This window comes from Ochlerotatus camptorhynchus, unplaced genomic scaffold (assembly GCF_037179485.1).
Source record: "Ochlerotatus camptorhynchus isolate MF236.1 unplaced genomic scaffold, CSIRO-AGI_Acam_v1.1 ptg000062l, whole genome shotgun sequence".
Lineage (NCBI taxonomy): Eukaryota > Metazoa > Arthropoda > Insecta > Diptera > Culicidae > Ochlerotatus > Ochlerotatus camptorhynchus.
In genome coordinates this window covers 10,413,483-10,433,086 of record NW_027040552.1, presented here as the reverse complement: position 1 = coordinate 10,433,086, position 19,604 = coordinate 10,413,483, and the positions used below count along the sequence as shown (strand labels likewise).

General features: G+C 38.1%; 1 protein-coding gene across 13 annotated transcripts in view; it reads left to right on the top strand.

Annotated features, from left to right (window-relative positions):
* CtBP (C-terminal binding protein) overlaps nucleotides 1-18,100 on the top strand; it is a 226,384-nt gene extending 208,284 nt beyond the window's left edge. For 8 of the 13 annotated variants that reach the window (XM_065216357.1, XM_065216356.1, XM_065216367.1 and 5 more), the window contains one exon: nucleotides 15,602-18,100. In XM_065216357.1, the coding sequence (XP_065072429.1) occupies nucleotides 15,602-15,667 (66 nt within the window). In that variant the 3' untranslated portion in view covers nucleotides 15,668-18,100. Of the gene's footprint in view, nucleotides 1-835; nucleotides 947-15,601 lie in introns of all 13 variants that reach the window. The other 5 variants (XM_065216364.1, XM_065216362.1, XM_065216365.1 and 2 more) reach the window with 5 other exon arrangements.
* The last annotated feature ends 1,504 nt before the right edge of the window (nucleotides 18,101-19,604 follow it).

The following is a 19,604-nucleotide window of genomic DNA, read 5'->3' as shown; positions in this document are numbered from 1 at the left end:
TTGCTAGAATTTTTTCCTGGATTATGGATCATTCTCATCATCCGTGAGCAAATCATCTGGATTGCTCAAATTAATTTCACTAGAAGGGGGTTCAAGAGATTGCCGTTTTCTTTTGCGCTTAGGCGCCATGCTAGCAGTAAATTTACTATCCAAATCGACTTCCTAGCAGATTACTATAAGAATCTGAAGGATCAAAGACGAATTTTCCAAATCGATATCCAAGAAGGATTACCTCGGGTAGGGTCCAAACAAGGATCGAAGAGGAATAAGAGTCGAAAAAGGTAGAAAATTTACAGGTAGGTATATTGAGCACTGAAAAGTGCTGTTTAAATTTATTGTAGCTTTAGGTAGTAGTAACACTTCCTTCAGCAAAAAGCAAATAGATCCGCCCGGCACTGGGAAACTCATTATGATGTACCGAAACAATTTTGGTTTAATCAAACTCTGTAGAACACCAATAAAACTTGGAATGTAGCTAGGGCGGAAGCCAAATTGGACTCTTTTTTATATGTATATATATATTTATATGTTTCGTTAAGATACGTAACCACAACCATGCGGATCTTCCGGAATATCGGTACCGTTATGACTGAGACTGCTATTACACTATTTGTAAAACTTCCCTTTTGAACGTCCCCCTCTTTTAATGTACAGCTTCACAGTTCGAATAAACGTCTTACCGAGCCTCGATTTTACTTGACATGCCTGGTGCTGCCATCCTCCATATCGGTTCAAATTTTTGAACTGACCGAACGATATGTTGTAACTACTTCGAAACTAACTCCGTTCATTTTATCACTTCTCTCTATTTTCTCTCGCACCCAAACGCTTCTAGATCTTGATGCACTTGATTACGGGACCGTAGCTTTTAATGCCCAAAACAAGCACAATTTCCGTTAATGATACATCCCCGTATTGTTCGATGCCACCGGGGAAATCGAGGTAGGTGCGTTTATTTTGTTTTGTTTTTAATTTTTTGAATTGCTCGTCTCTGTTTGAGACGGGGTTCGGTTCTGTATTCCAATCAATATTTTAGGATAATTTAACAGTATCTATTAGTTATTGAAATTTTAGTTGTTGAGTTTTTTTGGAGTGCTCAAAAGTGAAGCTATGAAGTCATATTTTTTTGTTCGAGGGAAGTTCATAAGGTATCCAGTACGGAATGAACAGAATCATTTTTTTAGATTCTGGAAAACAAAAGGATTATCGAACAACCTTTCAAGCCGCACAATGGATTAGGTACTAAGTATAATTGATCGATTCGCTTTATCGATTTTCTCTTTCGTTAATAATTTACCGTGTTTGTTGTATTTAGATGCTAGATATTGTGGCGCCAGCACCAAATCAAAGTTTGGAAGTTTGACTTCCGACTTTTACGGAAATCATGACTTTCACAATTTATTGTTGTTGCTGTTGACACTAATGACAGTTCTTTTGCATTGCTGCTAGTCGCGTAGTCAATTCATCAGCGACGTACATATATTTTTTTTACCTAAATGCGCAAAAATAGTTTCTTTTATTGAACTTTGTGTTGAGAATAGCCGGAAACGTCTATACATAACCGAAGGGATGCAAATTTATCAATGTTTCTTAGAACCTAATTAATTGTTCGACTTGATTTGTGATACTGTTAGTCATGGATGTAGCCAGGAGGAGTACTCTTATTGAGCTTTATAATAAATGCATTCTATTATTTAGGGTAAAATCTTTCTCATTAAATTTTGCTGATATTGTTGTCACCCAATCTTTTTGGTACTAGGGCATCTTGAATATCGGAGTAATTCCTATACTGTCGATGGACGCATAATTGTCCCATGTTCATGGTTATTACAACAGGCGCGGATTTCGCGAATTTCACGGATTTGTCGCGGATTAGAAACTTTCAGTCGCGAAAATCGCGGAAATATAAAATAATGTCCCGAAAATCGCGAAAGGAACTGATGTGCTGTCACAAAAATTGTGGAATTCATTGTAACCTTTCCGTCCCGGACTATTTTGCTGTCATCAATTTTGTTGTTCATTTGGCTTTCAATTTTTTACCGGTTCAAACCAAACACCCTGCAAATAATCGAGAAATGATCTCAATTCCATAAGTCATACCGGATTTACACGGAAATTCCCTGAGATCTGTCCAATGTGAGACATTTTCCTTTTTTCCAATGTGAACATAGCATTTTTCAGCATTTTTTAGCATTTTTTTTAGGTTCTCCAAATTGTCCTGGAGTTCAGTTGATTTGTTCTACTATATAAACCAAGACTCCAATAATGTCTGTATTATCGAAATATGTCCAAACAGATTCAAAGTGTCTATGTGGATTGTACCCGATCTATTGCTACGTATACAAGATGTTATAGGTTCTGAAATCATTCTGGAGATCAGATTATTTTTCTACTACATCACCCAAGACTAATTCAATATCTGTAGTATCGAAATATGCCCAAACAAATTTGCAGTGTCTATGTGGATCATGCCAACCTATTTCCGTGTATGCCAAATTTTCTAGTATTTCCGAATCGATATTTCGATACTACAGATATTATCCCAGGCTTTGTTGATCTAGTAAAACAAATCAAACCTAGATCATCTGGTATACGTGGAAACAATTAAACGATATCCATATAGGCACTATGAATCTGTTTGGACATATTTCTATACTACCGACTTTATCCCACACACTTAGAAAAATTCATGTAAATTTAGGTGCTCTGAGCTAAATTTGCTAAATTTGATTCATAAAAGACGTAAAATATAGCTCAATCAAACGTACTTTTCGTTGAGCAACGAACTTTTCAGTCTCGGAGCACTTAATATTACATGACATGTTTGTTTACGTCTCATCTTTTATGTCAAATACGGATTCCGTCACGTGTAAAATTAGTTATTTCTAAGTGTGCAGTCATGGTTGATCTAGTAGAATAAATCATCTGAACTCCAGAACGATTTGGAGAACTTAAAACATCTGGTATACATGGCACTAGTTCATGCATGATCCACAGAGACACTGTGCATCTGTCTGGAAATATTTCGATACTAAAGACATTGTCCCAATCTCGGTTGATGCAGTAGATCAAATTATCTGAACTCCAGGACGATTTGAAGAACCTTGAACATTTGGATTACTCGGAAATAGGTCATGCATGATCCACATAGACTCTTTGAATCTGATTGGACATTTTTCGATACTACAGACATTATTGCACCCAAGTAACATTGCAAGTTTTATCGAGGGTTTGAAGTATTCTTCAAGTCTAAATCATGGTCTACAAGACTATGATAAAACTGAAATTGTTACTTGGGCAGTTTTGGTTGATCTAGTAGAACAAATCAACTGATGTTCTGGACGATTTGGAAAACCTATAATTTTCGGTATACATAGTAATAAGTCGTGCATGATTCAAAGAGCAACATATATACGATTCGGTTATGATTTGACAACGAAAAGTGCTAGGTTCATATTAGAAAAAAAAAATAATTAAAATGTCTTACCATTGGACAGAACCCAAGGAATATCCGTGTAAGTACACAACCGCAAAAAGTGTGACTTATGAGACTCTGGTAATTTCTCGATTAAAGGGTGTCCACGATGAAATTGCCACACTATGAAATTGCTCTAACTTTTTAACCGTTGGGTAGAATGTAATGAAAATTTGGGTGGATTTAGTTCATAGTGCATTATTTACATCCTGCAAGTTTTAAAGTCCTGTGATCAAAACTCGCGGAAATGGAGTCGAAAGAACAGCTCGTGCGTGATAAAATCTTGCGCATTCATCACGAGAACAAGGATCTCTCGCATCGTTCCATCGCTAAAACGTTGGGAATCGCGAATTTCACGGTGTCGCGAGTGATTAAGCGGTTCGAGGAACGGTTGACCACCGATCGGAAGCCCAGGAGTGAAGGAAAAAGTATTCCGTACAACACCAAAAATCACAACCGCGTAGTTGGGGCCTTTAACCGAAATCCGAACGCCTCCGTTAGGGATGTGGCTAAGAAGCTGCACCTAAGCCGAAGTTTTGTCCAGAAGGTCAAAACTAAGGCTGGGCTTCGAACGTTCAAGGTACAAAAGGCCCCTAATCGCGACGAGAAGCAGAACAAGTCCGCCAAAACCCGTGCCAGGAAGTTGTACCTCAACATGCTGACGAAAGTTGAATGCTGCATCATGGACGACGAAACATATGTGAAGGCCGACTTCAAACAGATCCCCGGCAACCTGTTTTTCACGGCCAAGGATAAGTTCAGCGTTCCGGAGCATGTCCGTACTCAGAAGATGTCCAAATTTGCGAAGAAATTCCTGGTTTGGCAAGCCATCTGCACGTGCGGGAAGCGGAGTGCACCTTTCGTGACCCAGGACACGATGAACGGACAGGTGTACATAAAAGAGTGCCTCCAGAAGCGGCTGCTTCCTCTCCTGAAGGCCCACAACGTCCCAACAATCTTCTGGCCGGATATGGCCTCATGCCACTACTCCAAGGACGTGCTGAAGTGGTATGCGGACAATAAGGTCAATTTCGTGCCGAAAATGTTCAACCCTCCCAACACTCCGGAGCTCCGCCCCATCGAGAAGTACTGGGCGATTATGAAGCAGCACCTTCTTAAACGACCTAAGGTAGTGAAGACAGTCGAGGAACTGAAGAAAGTATGGGTTTACATGCAAAAAACGGTTGATTCACAGGTTGTGCAGAATCTTATGGCCGGGGTTAAGGCCAAGGTGCGGGCATTTGCGTATGGACTGTTAATAAAATACGAGTAAAATGGTAAAATGAAGTTTAATAGTTATTTCTCAATCCCTGAAAATTTGATGGCAATCGGATGAAAACTCGAATTTTGCGAATCAATTTTGTGTATGGCAATTTCATCGTGGACACCCTTTATGTGCAGGGTGTTTGGTTTGAATCGGTAAAAAATTGAGAAAACTAGAGCCAAATTAACTACAACATGTAGGACAGTAAAATACGTAAGAGAAAATGCATTATTATTTTTTAAATAATGTTTCATCAAATCTCAAAGCCGGTATTGTTCAATAGAATCTCATAATGTAAGGGTGTTTTATTACGTACACTAATTACTCAGAATTTATACTATACATAAATAACTGAAAATTATACATTGTTATTTTTTAATATTTTTTTCAAAGGTTACACACGATTCTCCTCTAGCTCAGTTGGTAAAGGCGCAGCTTCAAAGCAAGTTCATGATGGAGGCGACTGAGCAGTGATGGCATAATCCTCACTCAAATGATTTTGTTTCGCTCTCAAGGGCTCCCAATATCACGCATGATATTGGAATAAAATATCAAGCATGATATTGTTTTTACAAGCTCCTTTGATATTGCGAGACTATTCAGAACATGTAAAATTTCAGCCACGAGTTGACTTACCACAAAAATGATTCCTTTGCACATCGTTTTCTTAGAAAGAGAAAGCATAGCTTGCTATCTTTCTTTACGCTTCACAGATGGCAGACACGAAGTTACTGCTGCCAGCAGTGATGGAAGTTTCGTTTCGTGTTCGGATGTGCAGCAAAAATCTTGAAGCTCAAACTCAACACAGTTTGGTGAGAATTGTAGCCGGGGAGTTTTGTTAGCATGATATCATAGCAACCGTATCACAGCTTGTAATATCATCGGCTGTTGTTTGCATGTTGAGTTTTTGGTCTACGATACTCAAATGAGATTATGCACATCGGTGAGAATAGATCTTTTGATATTTTCACAACACTGCGACTGAGTTCGTTTCACGTCCGGTCTATTAATTTTTCGGGTTGTAAAATTTATCTACTTCCTTGGGCATTGGATGGACAGGCATAGAAAGATCTCAATTAAAATGTGAAAGTATTTCATAGAACACTAAGTTGAGAGCAGGCAAAAATCTAATATGCTATAAGCAATAAGCTTGAAATGCCATGTAGTAGTATACAAATGATATTTCTAAGTTATGAAAACAGTTTTTTTGGTCGCGTATTAGTATTTGAAGTCACGGATTTTTGTTTTTGAGGAATCGCGGATTTCGAGGATCAAATTTAGAAAATCTTGTAACAGCCCTGTATTTGAAACCAGTGGGCATGATCATTAGCAAATTGATATTTTTTCGTTCTCATACGCTCTCAATATCACGCGTGATATTGAAGCAACATATCATGCTTGATATTGATTTTACAAGCTCCTTTGATATTGCGAGACTATTCACAACGTGTAAAGTTGAAGTCTCGATTGAAGCTGAGTGTTGAATCGACGCAAACATAATTGTGTTGCACCTCGTTTTCTTAGAAAGAGAAGGTATAATAAAGCTCTCTCTTTTTTTTCTTCATCGATGGCTGACACGAAGCGATTGCTGCCAGCCGTTATGGAAGTTTCGGTTGCGTTCGAGTGTAAAGCGAAAATCATGAAACTCAATCTCACCATAGTTTGGTGAGATCTGCAGTTGGTGAGTTTTGTTAGCTTTCCGAGCTGCAATATCAAAGCTTGCAATGTCAACCGCAGTTTTTGCTTTTTGTTTTTTAGCTTCAAAAATCAAGCGTTATAGGGTTTTTGGTCTAATTTCCGTCCTACTAAGCACATCCCGCACTTTACCTCTCTTTTTTGAAAATGTTTGAACAAAACATGGAATATTTTTATCAAAGATAACTTCTAAATTTATTCACCTTTCCATACGTACCGTTGGATTTGATAAAGAGTCAAATAATGTAGAGATATATTAAAAATCTAACACTGCATCTTGATTCTAAATTCGTCCTACGAGTTTCAATTCCGTTCTAACGCATTGAAACGCCATTAGATTTTCTTCGTCCTACGGATGATGGTAGAAAAAGTGGATTCGCTAGGAGTGCTTGTTTTGTTTTGGGAACAATGAGTGTAAATATTCATACAATGCACTGTAATAGGCTTCATGTTGTGGCTTATGAACTAACGGATCGGAACAAACGTATTATTGTTTTGTGCATGGTAAAATCATTGATATTATTGATGATTTCTGCTTGACAGAACGGAAATGGGCGATTACGACGAACTAGCGCTCTTCCCTATTGTGCTTTGGTGAGATTTGATTTTTTGATATTTGTCCAGCACTGTTTGGAACGAAAGTAGAAGTGGTATGTTCATGAAACAGATCTTAGAGCTTCGCGTTTTTTTAATGAACTTTTTGTTGTGTTGTCAGAATGAACTTGGAGTTGTAACCGGAATATGAACCCAAGGGGCCAGCATTATTTCAGAAGTTGTTACTGGAATACGGAACCTGCAGACCACAAGGTGAACTTCCGGAAGGACCGGAACAACCTTAAATGTACCATTCTGGAACCCCCTCCCCCCGTATATTGCATTCACATCTCCGAATCAATTCTGACAATACATCAACAAGTGCTTTCGAAAAAATCTTGGGCTTTCAGATCAGCTCTACGGTTGTTCCGGATCTCGTGGTCTCAAGGGTTCATATTCCGGTCAAAATTTTGAATGTTTTCTGGTAACACATCCGAGATTAACTAGCCATCGGCTAAAAATTTCGTTAATAAAGATTTAAAAAAAATCTGGCAACAAATTCAAAAGCCCTTAAAAAAATCGTGAAGCTCTTGGATCAGTATCGTTGATTGACCACTTTTACGCTTGTTTTCTAATCTAATATAATCTATATGGAAAATGATATATTATACCTACATCATTTTTCGTCTATTTGATATTGCTGATTGCATCTGAAACTGGACTGTCCCAAAAATGCAAAAAGTGTGATAAAAGTGCACATTTCCGTAAAATCGTTTTGATGTCTTCGGAGCACTTATTGCTTGCATCATAAGGAATAAGTACACCCAAGACACCAAGGCAATTAGACGTAAACTTGCAGTTTTATCACACTTTTTAATAATAAGTGAAAACGCGCTTATTAGTCCAATTTGGTGTGAAACGCGCAATATATGTTTCACATCGAAGATGCGTCACACATATCAAAACGGCCAGGCCTACTGTGCAGCATTTAAGGGACAAGATGATGCAGAAAACATCGGGCCGATTTTGGTAATTATATGATTGGTTGGTCGTTGGAGGCATCAAAGCTAGAATGGTTAAGTGATGCTCCATTTTCTTCTGACGGTTGGGGCATGAGCACTAACTCTTGTTCTAGCCTTTTATGACTTATGGCTATAGCGCCATTACTCGCTTTCTGAAAAGATAAGAGGGAACGGAAAAGGAGAAGGACAAAGGGAAAAGGAGTATGTGAAATCTATAAACATAAACAATATTTTTGATTTGAAATATAGAAATGAAGAACCGCGCCGGTCACAACCCGAGTCTTGTTACTATTATCAAGACATAAAAGTAACAAGCACTAAAATGTGATCCTTTGATTACTGGAAAATCCCGATGCTTGGGACTAGCAATCATCCTCAATGTGTCAAAACTGGTGATCTCAAACTAGGCATAGCCGTGCCCTAACGCAGGTCAAGAAAGGAATGGGTAGAAACGTGTTGACGTGACACTTACTTTGATGGAAGCCGAGAAATCCTCTGCACGAGGAATCACTGATTCGCAAAATTCGAGTTTTCATCCGATTGCCATCAAATTTTCAGGGATTGAGAAATAACTATTAAACTTCATTTTACCATTTTACTCGTATTTTATTTACAGTCCATACGCAAATGCCCGCACCTTGGCCTTAACCCCGGCCATAAGATTCTGCACAACCTGTGAATCAACCGTTTTTTGCATGTAAACCCATACTTTCTTCAGTTCCTCGACTGTCTTCACTACCTTAGGTCGTTTAAGAAGGTGCTGCTTCATAATCGCCCAGTACTTCTCGATGGGGCGGAGCTCCGGAGTGTTGGGAGGGTTGAACATTTTCGGCACGAAATTTACCTTATTGTCCGCATACCACTTCAGCACGTCCTTGGAGTAGTGATATGAGGCCAAATCCGGCCAGAAGATTTTTGGGACGTTGTGGGCCTTCAGGAGAGGAAGCAGCCGCTTCTGGAGGCACTCTTTTATGTACACCTGTCCGTTCATCGTGTCCTGGGTCACGAAAGGTGCACTCCGCTTCCCGCACGTGCAGATGACTTGCCAAACCAGGAATTTCTTCGCAAATTTGGACATCTTCTGAGTGCGGACATGCTCCGGAACGCTGAACTTATCCTTGGCCGTGAAAAACAGGTTGCCGGGGATCTGTTTGAAGTCGGCCTTCACATATGTTTTGTCGTCCATGATGCAGCATTCAACTTTCGTCAGCATGTTGAGGTACAACTTCCTGGCACGGGTTTTGGCGGACTTGTTCTGCTTCTCGTCGCGATTAGGGGCCTTTTGTACCTTGAACGTTCGAAGCCCAGCCTTAGTTTTGGCCTTCTGGACAAAACTTCGGCTTAGGTGCAGCTTCTTAGCCACATCCCTAACGGAGGCGTTCGGATTTCGGTTGAAGGCCCCAACTACGCGGTTGTGATTTTTGGTGTTGTACGGAATACTTTTTCCTTCACTTCTGGGCTTCGGATCGGTGGTCAACTGTTCCTCGAACCGCTTAATCACTCGCGATTTGGTTGACTTCGGACCATTGCGAGGCATCGCCATGACATAGACGTTACTAATAATAAATCTTTTTTTTAAAGTTGTAATCACAAGGAGCAAAAACACACTATTTTTCAATTTCGTTCAATCTTGGCACGTGGCCAGAATTAAACCCCGTGCCAAAAGCGAACGGTTTTGTGATTTTGTTGCTAAAATCGAACCGTGACTAAATCAAACGACTACTCTACAAATATTTAAATTAAATAAATGGTAAGCTCTCACCAGATTCTGCAGTTGTTTGTGACCATTCAACACTGTTGACCATCATAATTACAAGTGTTAATAAGTAGGAACGAACTCACCAAATGAATCCATGAGCAATGTCAACAGATTGAAATTATATGGCGCTACTGGTACTTTCATGGTCCACCTTTCTTGCTTGAATCAGGATGATATGCACCTGGTACTATTCAACATAATCAACCACTTCATTCGAGCAGTTAATATGACGTTTACTACCACTCGAGCTTTGAAATAAAACATTATTTTAAGATTTTTTCTTCTAGAACCTCGAGAAAAGTAGCCAACATTTGTGCGTTTCATAAAAAAATAGAAATTAGTTGGTCCAGTTTTGTGAAATCGCTGGTAGAAAGTCACACCAAAACTGCTTGACAAAGTGGTCAATTAACATGTTGCCTCTCCTTGAATTCATCCTGATTCCTGGTGATTCCTTTTCTTCCGGGAGAATTTCCTGTAGTCCTGTATCTGTTATCTTTTTGTAATTTTCACATTTTGATCATCCAGATCAGGTTCAGCTAATATGAAATATCACTAAAAGAGTTCCCAGGATCAGCCCTTGTGGTTCGCTTCTCCGTGACGTCGTCGCAAACAAAATAACGTCCGGGGTTTCACTGGAGGAGTTTGTTTTCGAAGCTGCTTCCCTCTGAAGCTCTGAAAAAACTTCATGACACGGGTTTTGTTGAGAGTCACGGAAAGACAGCCCCAAACTTGAATAACTTTAGAAATCACTATCAGATTGGTTTTATACTGCTTTAAAAATCACAGCAAAGAAAATGCACGTCAAACTTGTTCAAAGGCAAAGCCTACTATTTTCCCAATTTATCCACCTTCGCTTAAATCTTAAAACTGTTTTAAGGCTTAAGCGGAGGTGAAAAAATCAGTCCTGAGACTGACAAAAACGAGCGAAGAAGAATTTCAAGATAATTTGTCAGGTACATTTTAACGAGAGTTCTGAGAAGAATTCTGTGACGATTGGATGAGGATTATTGGTCTAAATTCTAAGAAGTATTTAAAATAAGTTTTGATGATTTTTTTTAAGAGAGCTCTGGTGAGAATTCCACAGGCTTGCTGAAACTCCTCAAACTCACTGGAGGTTTTACAAAACTCCTGTCCTTCGAGTTTAGCCAGCTCTCACCTCGAGTGAGTGGCGGCAGGAATATGGAAGAAGTAAACAAAAGCTCCTCGAGAGAAAGGGAGAGTGAACTTTAGCGAGAGGATGATTTGCCTCGAGGTGCGCTTTTCTAAACTCCCTCACTCTCATGTTATCCCCCTTCGCTCACAAGCTCTGAAGCTCAGTGGAATGGTATGTCAGTAGGAATTCTACTCCTCAGAAAAATGCTACGCTTGACTCCTTTAAAACTCGCGAGGCTCCTTCAAGCATGGAGTTCCAAGGAAAAACTCAGCAGGTAGTTGTAAAGGAATTCTGGGGTGATTTCTGAGGCAGATTCCAAGAGAATCCTAAAGGATTCGATATAAATTCCAAGAAGAATCCCAATGAAATCAAATGATGTAGATACAAGTGCTCAAAGGAATTGAGAAAAGAGTTTCAAGGGCATTCTGAGATGGATTTTTGATTTGAGAATTCTGAGGAAATACCATGGGTACTCTAAAGAGAAATGAACGATTTCCCCTAACCCAGTCGTCATAATCGAGTACCATTTGGTTGTACATCGTTCTGCTTGTATGTATGTATGTATGTATGTATATACAATCCAACTTCCACTGTCCGGCAGTGTTTTTATGGAAGAAAAATGTTTGCAACCTAATCTATTATTATCTTATACTGATCCCATTGCAAACAATTTTAGCCCGGAAGTTGAAAGGTGATAGCTCTGTTGAGATTCAGAAACCCATTGCAGAATGCCTGGTTACTCACGTCCATTCCGAGGTTACTTTCACTTACAACAAGCCCCGCATACACGTAGTACCGATATAAAATGTATATAGGTACTGCGTGTACACTTCCATCCTCAAAGTAATTCCTGCTTTGTAGATGGCACGTATTTTGCAGCATGCATTTCATATTTTTATATTAAGTTGTAATCAGTTAGATCTCACCGCTTATGTATTGTGTCCTTGCTGCTGAATCTTTGTCATCTCGATTCTCGTTGAGTCCTCTTCTTGAATATTGTAACCTGGTTGTACATCGTTCTGCTTCAACCTGAAAAGATATAAAACAGCGCTGCTGTCATGCCTCTGCTCATTACCGCTTAGGACGGCGTGGCACTTTGTCCTGCAGCAAGCAGGATTTTTATTTTTTTTAATCTTAAAAAAAATGTATATATCTAGTAGCTTACCTTGATAATTCACTAAGAAATTATAAACTTCTTCGGAATGTTCTCAGGAACTTTTCAAGGTTCATTCCCCTTCTTTTAAATTTGCCTCTGAAATAAGCTTAAAAAAAATAATATTACATTCTTGAAATTGTCTTCAGAACAATCCACAAAATTGCAAGTAGATTATGTATCTTCGAGTTTTTAATGTTTCTTCCATGAATTCCCTAAATTCCATAAATCCATTTTAAATTTACTTGATTGTTATTGGTGGAGCGAAAGAGTTAGAGTTCTATTGAAATTCGCATGCAATTAACCTAAAAAATATCTTAAATTTCTGCTCTGAATGATCCTGGACCCCGAATTCGTAGTCTCTTTAGAGTACCCATCAAATCAAAAATCCATCTCAGAATGCCCTTGAAACTCTTTTCTCAATTCCTTTGATTGTTCCGGAAGTGATTTCACCACATCCGCAAATCGCCTGCCAGATCAGGAACTTTTTTTTGCAAATTTCGATAATTACTTCTTTTGACATCCTCCAGAACACTTAGACTTGGCAACGCAATATTCTTGTCCAGGAAGTTGACGAAAGTCGGCCTTGCCGTAAGTTGCGTCATCCATCACAATGCAACACGATTTGGTGAGCAACTTCGTGTAAAGTTTCCGGGCGCGGGTTTTCGCAGTGATGTTTTGCTTTTCATTCCGGTTTGGGGCTTTTTGCAACTTGTAAACATGTAACCCAGCACGCTTCATGGGTTTCTTCACAAAACGGACTGAAACCCTTGGACTTTTTAGCGACATTTCGAATTGATATGTTTGGACGGTTCTTGAACTGCTGCATCACTTTCGTAGCCATTTCACTGTCCATTGGACCACTTTTACGACCACTCCTTCCTCCCTTCGGGCAATCAGACGCTCCTTATCACACGAGACACAATTGTATTTGCAATTCCAAGCTTTTTAGCGATCCATCGGTGGGACGCCTCTGGATTTTGATTGTAAGTGCGCAACATTTTTTCTCGGACAATTTCTTGTTTCGATGACATGACTGGAACTACACGCTCATTCAATTTTCCTCAAAAGTGAATAGAATTCTACTCACTTTCGGTAAACGTGGAACTACTCTAAAGTGAGTAAACACATTTTTACCTTGATTTGTTTTCCGTCGATTTTGTTTTCCGTGCTGAGCACCAATGCTACCGACGCCAGGGAGGCAGCTCCCACACCTGGACCCTACTTATCGACCCATCAACTCATGAACCGGGGACGAACGGCTTTACTTCCCTTCCGATGTTATGCCTGGGATTGAACCCAGGCCTGCTGGGGTGAGAGGCAATCACGCTTACCACTACACCACCGGCGCCGCTGAGTAAACACATAGTGTTACTCACTTTTGGGTAATGGATGAATCTGTCAAACGTAGAGTAACTTCTACTCAGTTCTTGTTTTAAGAAAATTAACAGAACTGAGTAAATATAACACAATTCTTGTATAATTAATTGTCATTGGAAAAACAGTATTATTATTTAAAATATAATAACAATAAAGTTATATTGCAATATTGTTTGTGATTTGAATGGAAGAACATGTGGCATAAATGAACCTTCTCGTCAACATGGGTCACTCGTAAAATCAAATATAATTCAATCTATCAACAATTCCTCGATCACAGATTCAGACCTACACCTACCAACACTTCAAAAACATGCTAGTGACAGAATTGCTCCGGATACTACGAGTACACGAACGCTGCTTCTAGAATTGATAATCATCATTCTGACAAAAATAGACGGGGTCTTCCGGTTTTTTTTACGTCAATGCCGATTGTTTAGTCAGGGGACATGGTTTCGGGCTCGGGTAAAATTTGACGGAGAATTTGACCTCCTACTGATAATCGTTTGTTTCAGAAGAAGTTGTTCGTCGACGTGAATTCCACACTTTTTAATTATTACAGTTTGACACAAAGGGGTTTAACGGAACGATAATTTTATAAATCTTTGACAAAAGAGCGATATGTAATTTTTGTTGTGGATTACTCAAAGGTGAGTAAAAAAATAATTTACTATAAACAGAGTTAATGTTACCTAGATTGCTAAATAAATGTTACTCAGTTTTTGACATTTTGCATAAAAATACCAAACTGAGTAGAAGTTAGTCACTTTAGAGTAAAACAAAACGAGCGTGTACTGTATGTTTAACTATGAAACTTGACAGATGTAAACAATGCACTATGAATAAGATTTACTCAAATTTTCAGGTTTTTTACTCATACGGTTCAAAAGTTACAGAAGATTTTCGGTGTGCCATTTTTATCGAATAATCCCTCTATTATTTAATAGTCACTATTTGGTCACTATTTCCGTAATTTTAGTCACTTAAGTCAGTACTATTATACTGCATCAGCATTGCCAACCCTGCGATGTGCATGCTTAATAATACTTGTACTATTTTTAATAATAACTTCTGCTCAGGCTTTGTTCACACAAATCTGGAGTATCTATTCAACCACAACATCAAACTACTTGGTGTTGTATAAGGTAAGGTATTTCGAGAAGCTTTTATTCGACTTACATGAGTTGCAACAGAGATTATTCGATAACTTATTTGATTATTCAGCGTTTATTAGACATCATTGCTTCCTTAAACAGCAATGCTGTATACGCTTGGAATTCAGGTGAAGTAACGTTTAATTAGACACTATTATCCATTTTTTGAACGATTTTTCAATCGAATGAAATCAATTGTGGATAAAATTCACAAAGCAATCATTTGAATCTCGATAATTTATTTCGCAGAGTGTAGGCACCGACAAACCGACAAGAAACTTTAACTTATTCTTGATCGAGAATCCATAACGGCCGATTCAAATGTGCAGCGATTCCATTTGTCAAAACCATAGAAATGTTTTATCTAGATAAAATAATTTGTTCGAAATAGATTAGACACGAACCAACTCATAAATTTCGTACGCGTGTTCGCGGCGGCAGATGTCAGTTTTATGCTTTGGTCAGAAAGTAATTTGTAATTTGTATGATCATTCATGTCGGTATACTGATGTTGTAGATGTAATGTTGATTAAATCTGATAACTGAGTAAGCTTTTTGAATGTCATCGCAGCCAAATGAAGTCCCTCAACCCATTCCAAGTACACAAGCCATCCCGAAGCACACAGTCATCGAAACACTCATGCAATACATTCTATTTCCCAAGAGAAACGTGAACTTCATGGCAAACTTTCATATGTTTTATTTTTCACTAGCTAGAATGTACAACTGTTGTCCTTATAATACGTAGACATTTTCTTGGGAGTAGTACCTTTACTAGTAATACCGATATACATATCATAAACCTATTATATTCCTCTTCTACTGTCTCAGAGCCATGACGACCAATAAGGAAAGATGTTCCCATATGGGTGAGCTTTTCTCCGGTCGATTTTTCGACTCGGGGAAAAACTACCCACTTTGCAGGAACCCGCTCTGGGGAAAGCTAGATAACTAATGACACTTTTGTTTCTGCATTTTCCGTACATCCTTCGAACGCGTGTGGTGGAAACAGCCTCTTAGTGCCCCCGATCCAAGTAATCATCATTCGGTTAAGCCGGAACCATCGGAAGTACATTAGTTTCATTATTACTATTATTATGTATGACTTATTATTAATTACACAAGTAACAGTCCGGTTGAGATGAGAAACAGTGAAAAAAGGCGAAAAGAATTAGTATGAGAACAGTTTTTTTATTTGAGCGTAAGCAACATGCAAACGTAACCCATACACAAGCGAGGGATTAAAACACAGAGAAAAATACAGAAAAATTATATATTGAGGATGAGAACACAATGAGGGAACGATAATAATTATTAATGATAAACATTGAAGAAAATACAAGAAAATGTGAGAAATAATTATTAGTAAGATGTGAGAAGTTACTGCAACAAAAAAAGTATAAGCAAATGAGAGAAAGTGAATAAAAAGGAGTAATACAAAATAGTTTTATGTAAGGAGAAAACTATGTATAGAAATACAGGTGTAAACACAAACAAACAGACAGCCATCATCTGACAAAGAAATGAAGTAAATAACAGACGCAATTTTGAGAAAAAAAAAGTTGAAGAATAACCATACTTTTTGCTTCCAACACAGACACATAAAGTAGAGACATCGATGATGGTTAGAGATACCATACCCACTGATGCAACAGATTAGACCGGTTACATACAGACACACATACAAACAAACAAACAAACACACTTATATGTTGTAGTGGTACATTTAAAATGAATTGCTTCCTTTTTTGTTTTAAAACTCCTAATGATAATGAATTGGATTATATTTTATTTTTTCTCTGTAAGTAGAAGAACAGAAATTCCTTTTATTTTTTAATGTATGTAGGAGATAAAATGAAGTAACAAGAAGAAACAAATAATAAGCAGAAACAGGAATACATGAGTACGAGTGTGAGCAAAACGATCGAGTAATTCGGTACACAGTTGGTGAGAGTTAGTTAATGACGATTACGAAAAAGGAAATGTCTAGTTTAGATTCTGAGCAAAACAGACAAGGAATATATTAGTGATTGTCATTGTAAGCGAAATTTCTTTGTTTTTTTTCGGGGTCCTAATTCTTGGCGGGAAATGCCATCCTTGTGGTCAACAACGGGCATCGTGCGTTATTGCACCAAGCGTGTCGTATAGAGCTAAACTACCGTTATACGCATAAGAGTCCGGTGCATAAGGATTGCATAGAACATGGGACAGTTATGCGTATAACGGCAGTAACAAGCATTACATAAGCCCTATATAGCCGTTTTGGTGGAATATGGTGCTTGTAACGTTGCTTGACAATTGGGAAGGAGGTCTTTGTCTAGCGGTTCGGGTAGTATTCCAGTGTTCAGAAGTTTAAGATGTGAGGTAATATTTACTCTAATTTTCTTCCGATGGGTATCCTTCAGGTTCCACTATATAGTGCCATATTTCGAGTGCATTTTTCAAAACTATAAATCAAATCTGATCTCTGCATGCATCTCGGAATTGAGCTGGATACAGAAAAAAAGGCTAGCAAGTAATTCCACTTAGCATCGCTGACACCCGGTTTGCTAACTGCGCTGGAGCTGAAGTTCGTTCCTCTTCCCATGTCGGTTAAATATTTGTTTTTTTGTTTCAATTGCAGCAATTTAAGTCCCAGCCGTTCTCACTTGCTGTTTAATTCATCAAATAGCGGGCTTCCTAACTGGACGAAATGACCAATTTCGGTCAAGTATTTGAGGACCGGTTGCTTGAATTTGACATATTTTTCTGATGACTAAATAGTACAGTTCTTCTACCTTCACTGAATTGTTCTCCAAATTCGCTTTACCCCTCCATGTATAGACAACCTTTTGCGATCATCCGGCTTCTGGCTTCCCAAGGTTTAGGAATTAGGAACCACCTCCGCCGCTCCGCAGAGAAACGGAGTGCGGATCAGCTAAGAGAAATGTGACGACTATATAGAAGTAGATGTAAAACCAAGCTAATAAACGTGAGAAGAAAGTGAAAAAAAAACCAGAAGAAGAAAACACGATCAGACAAACAAGTTTTAATCTAAATAATAAGAACAGGAAAAACCCCCCTAACCGTATGCTTTAAGAATGTAAGTGAAATTTGATAAGAGAACAAAAGCAGACTGCAAACAACAACAAAAACAACAACAACAGCAACAATGTCAACAATTCAAATGAAATGAAAATTGAACAAACTCAGTACACACTACAAAAAAGAGATGATGCAAACATTCTTCTTTTTCACTCAGCAGCAGCAACAAGAACATAAGCGATTAGAGTGATGAAAAATTGGGATTGTATAAAACACGATCTGTAGTTTCTTCCCATTCGCAGAAGAGTAAATCTTTCTTTCCCCAAACCCTGTATAGTCCCAAAGACTGTATAGTCCGATTCAGAAAAAAATACACACAAACAAACAAACAAAATCTTCTCACTATTCGTTCCCCTTCTACTAGATTTGAACACGCGCATTCAATGTTCTGATAGGATGCAGCAAGCAGCAACAAATAAATTTAAAATATTATTGGAAGCTCACAAACAACAGAACAGATAAGAAAAAAATCACACACATTTAGATTAACTTATGTAGTGCTGGGCATTTGTTGAAACTTACAGGAGAGAAATAAACAAAGGAAATAAATAAGAACAGCAAGTGTAATAATTATGAAAAAGAAAAAATCATACACACCGACACATTCATTCCGTTGCGCGTCAAAAATGAAGAGAAACAAACAGAAAGAGTAATGATTGAGCATCCACAACAATACCTACGTTGAAAGGGAAAAACTTCTGTAAATGAAAATGGCAAAATCTGGACGATAAAGGAAGGCATAAATAAAAAAAATGAAATGGGTAAAAATTACAAAAAAAAAATACATTCCGTGTTGTCTGTTTTATGATAGTGAAGTATCACCTCCGAATAATATGTTTTTACACTCTATATTTTATATTCTCATAACCAATATTTCTCCAGCTAACACAGAAAAGAACACGGTTGGAAACAACATAAGCAAAGATTCTTCTTCTACTTATTCACTATTACGTCGATTCCCAACTGGAACCGTATGTCCACAGTTTGCAACTGATGGCTTTCTAATTCTTTCTAATGCATCTTCATTAGGTATTGTGGCGTCAGCACCAAATTAAAGTTCGGAAGTCGGACTTCCGACTTCAGCACCTACTTCGACGCATACTCGTCCCACTGGAAGAATTTTTTTCTTCAATTGTTTGTGTTTTGTAACATGAGACAGTTATGTGTCTACCGGCATTTTAATCTAGATAGGTGCTCCAGCTATTTTCCAGTCTTAATTGTTATGATATATATCTAAGTGTGTTTACATTGTTTCTGCTTTAGCAATTCAGTATTTTAAACAGGTTTTCTATACCTGCATGTCAGTATAACAATTCAAGCTGAACATTGCATTAGGTCCTAAGTAACATTGATCGATTCTCTTCGTCGACTTTCTCTTTCGTTAATAACTTGAACACATAACCGTTTCTTGTTGTGTTTGTCGTATTAGATGCTAGATAAAAGCTTCTTTTATCGATCTGTGTGCTGAAAATACATAGCCGTGGAGATACAAAGAGAAAGTCAACGAAGAGAATCTGTCAATATTACTTAGGACCTAATGCAATGTTCAGCTTGAATTGTCGTCTTAAAACTAAAAACTAAGACTAAATCTAAATCTTATTTAAATATAAAGGAAATTCAACAAATTTGTGTTCTTTGACTATATGTTTTAGTATTACTTCTACGTGAAGTCAACGATTTACATAGTTGAAGATGCTAATTTCAAATAACAGACTGTAGTGGTAATTTTTATACGATAGATGGAGTAGATGAAAGCATAGAGTTGATAGTTCCGTTAGAGTACGGCATCTACTCCCCTCACCATCCCTCTCCAAAGAGGGAGTTTGGTAAAGAGAGATGAAAAAACCGATTTGTACCTTCCTTAAAAGTTGTCCTAGCTCGCTATTCTAATATCTATATGCAATCTTCACACTGCCGTACTCTAACGGAAC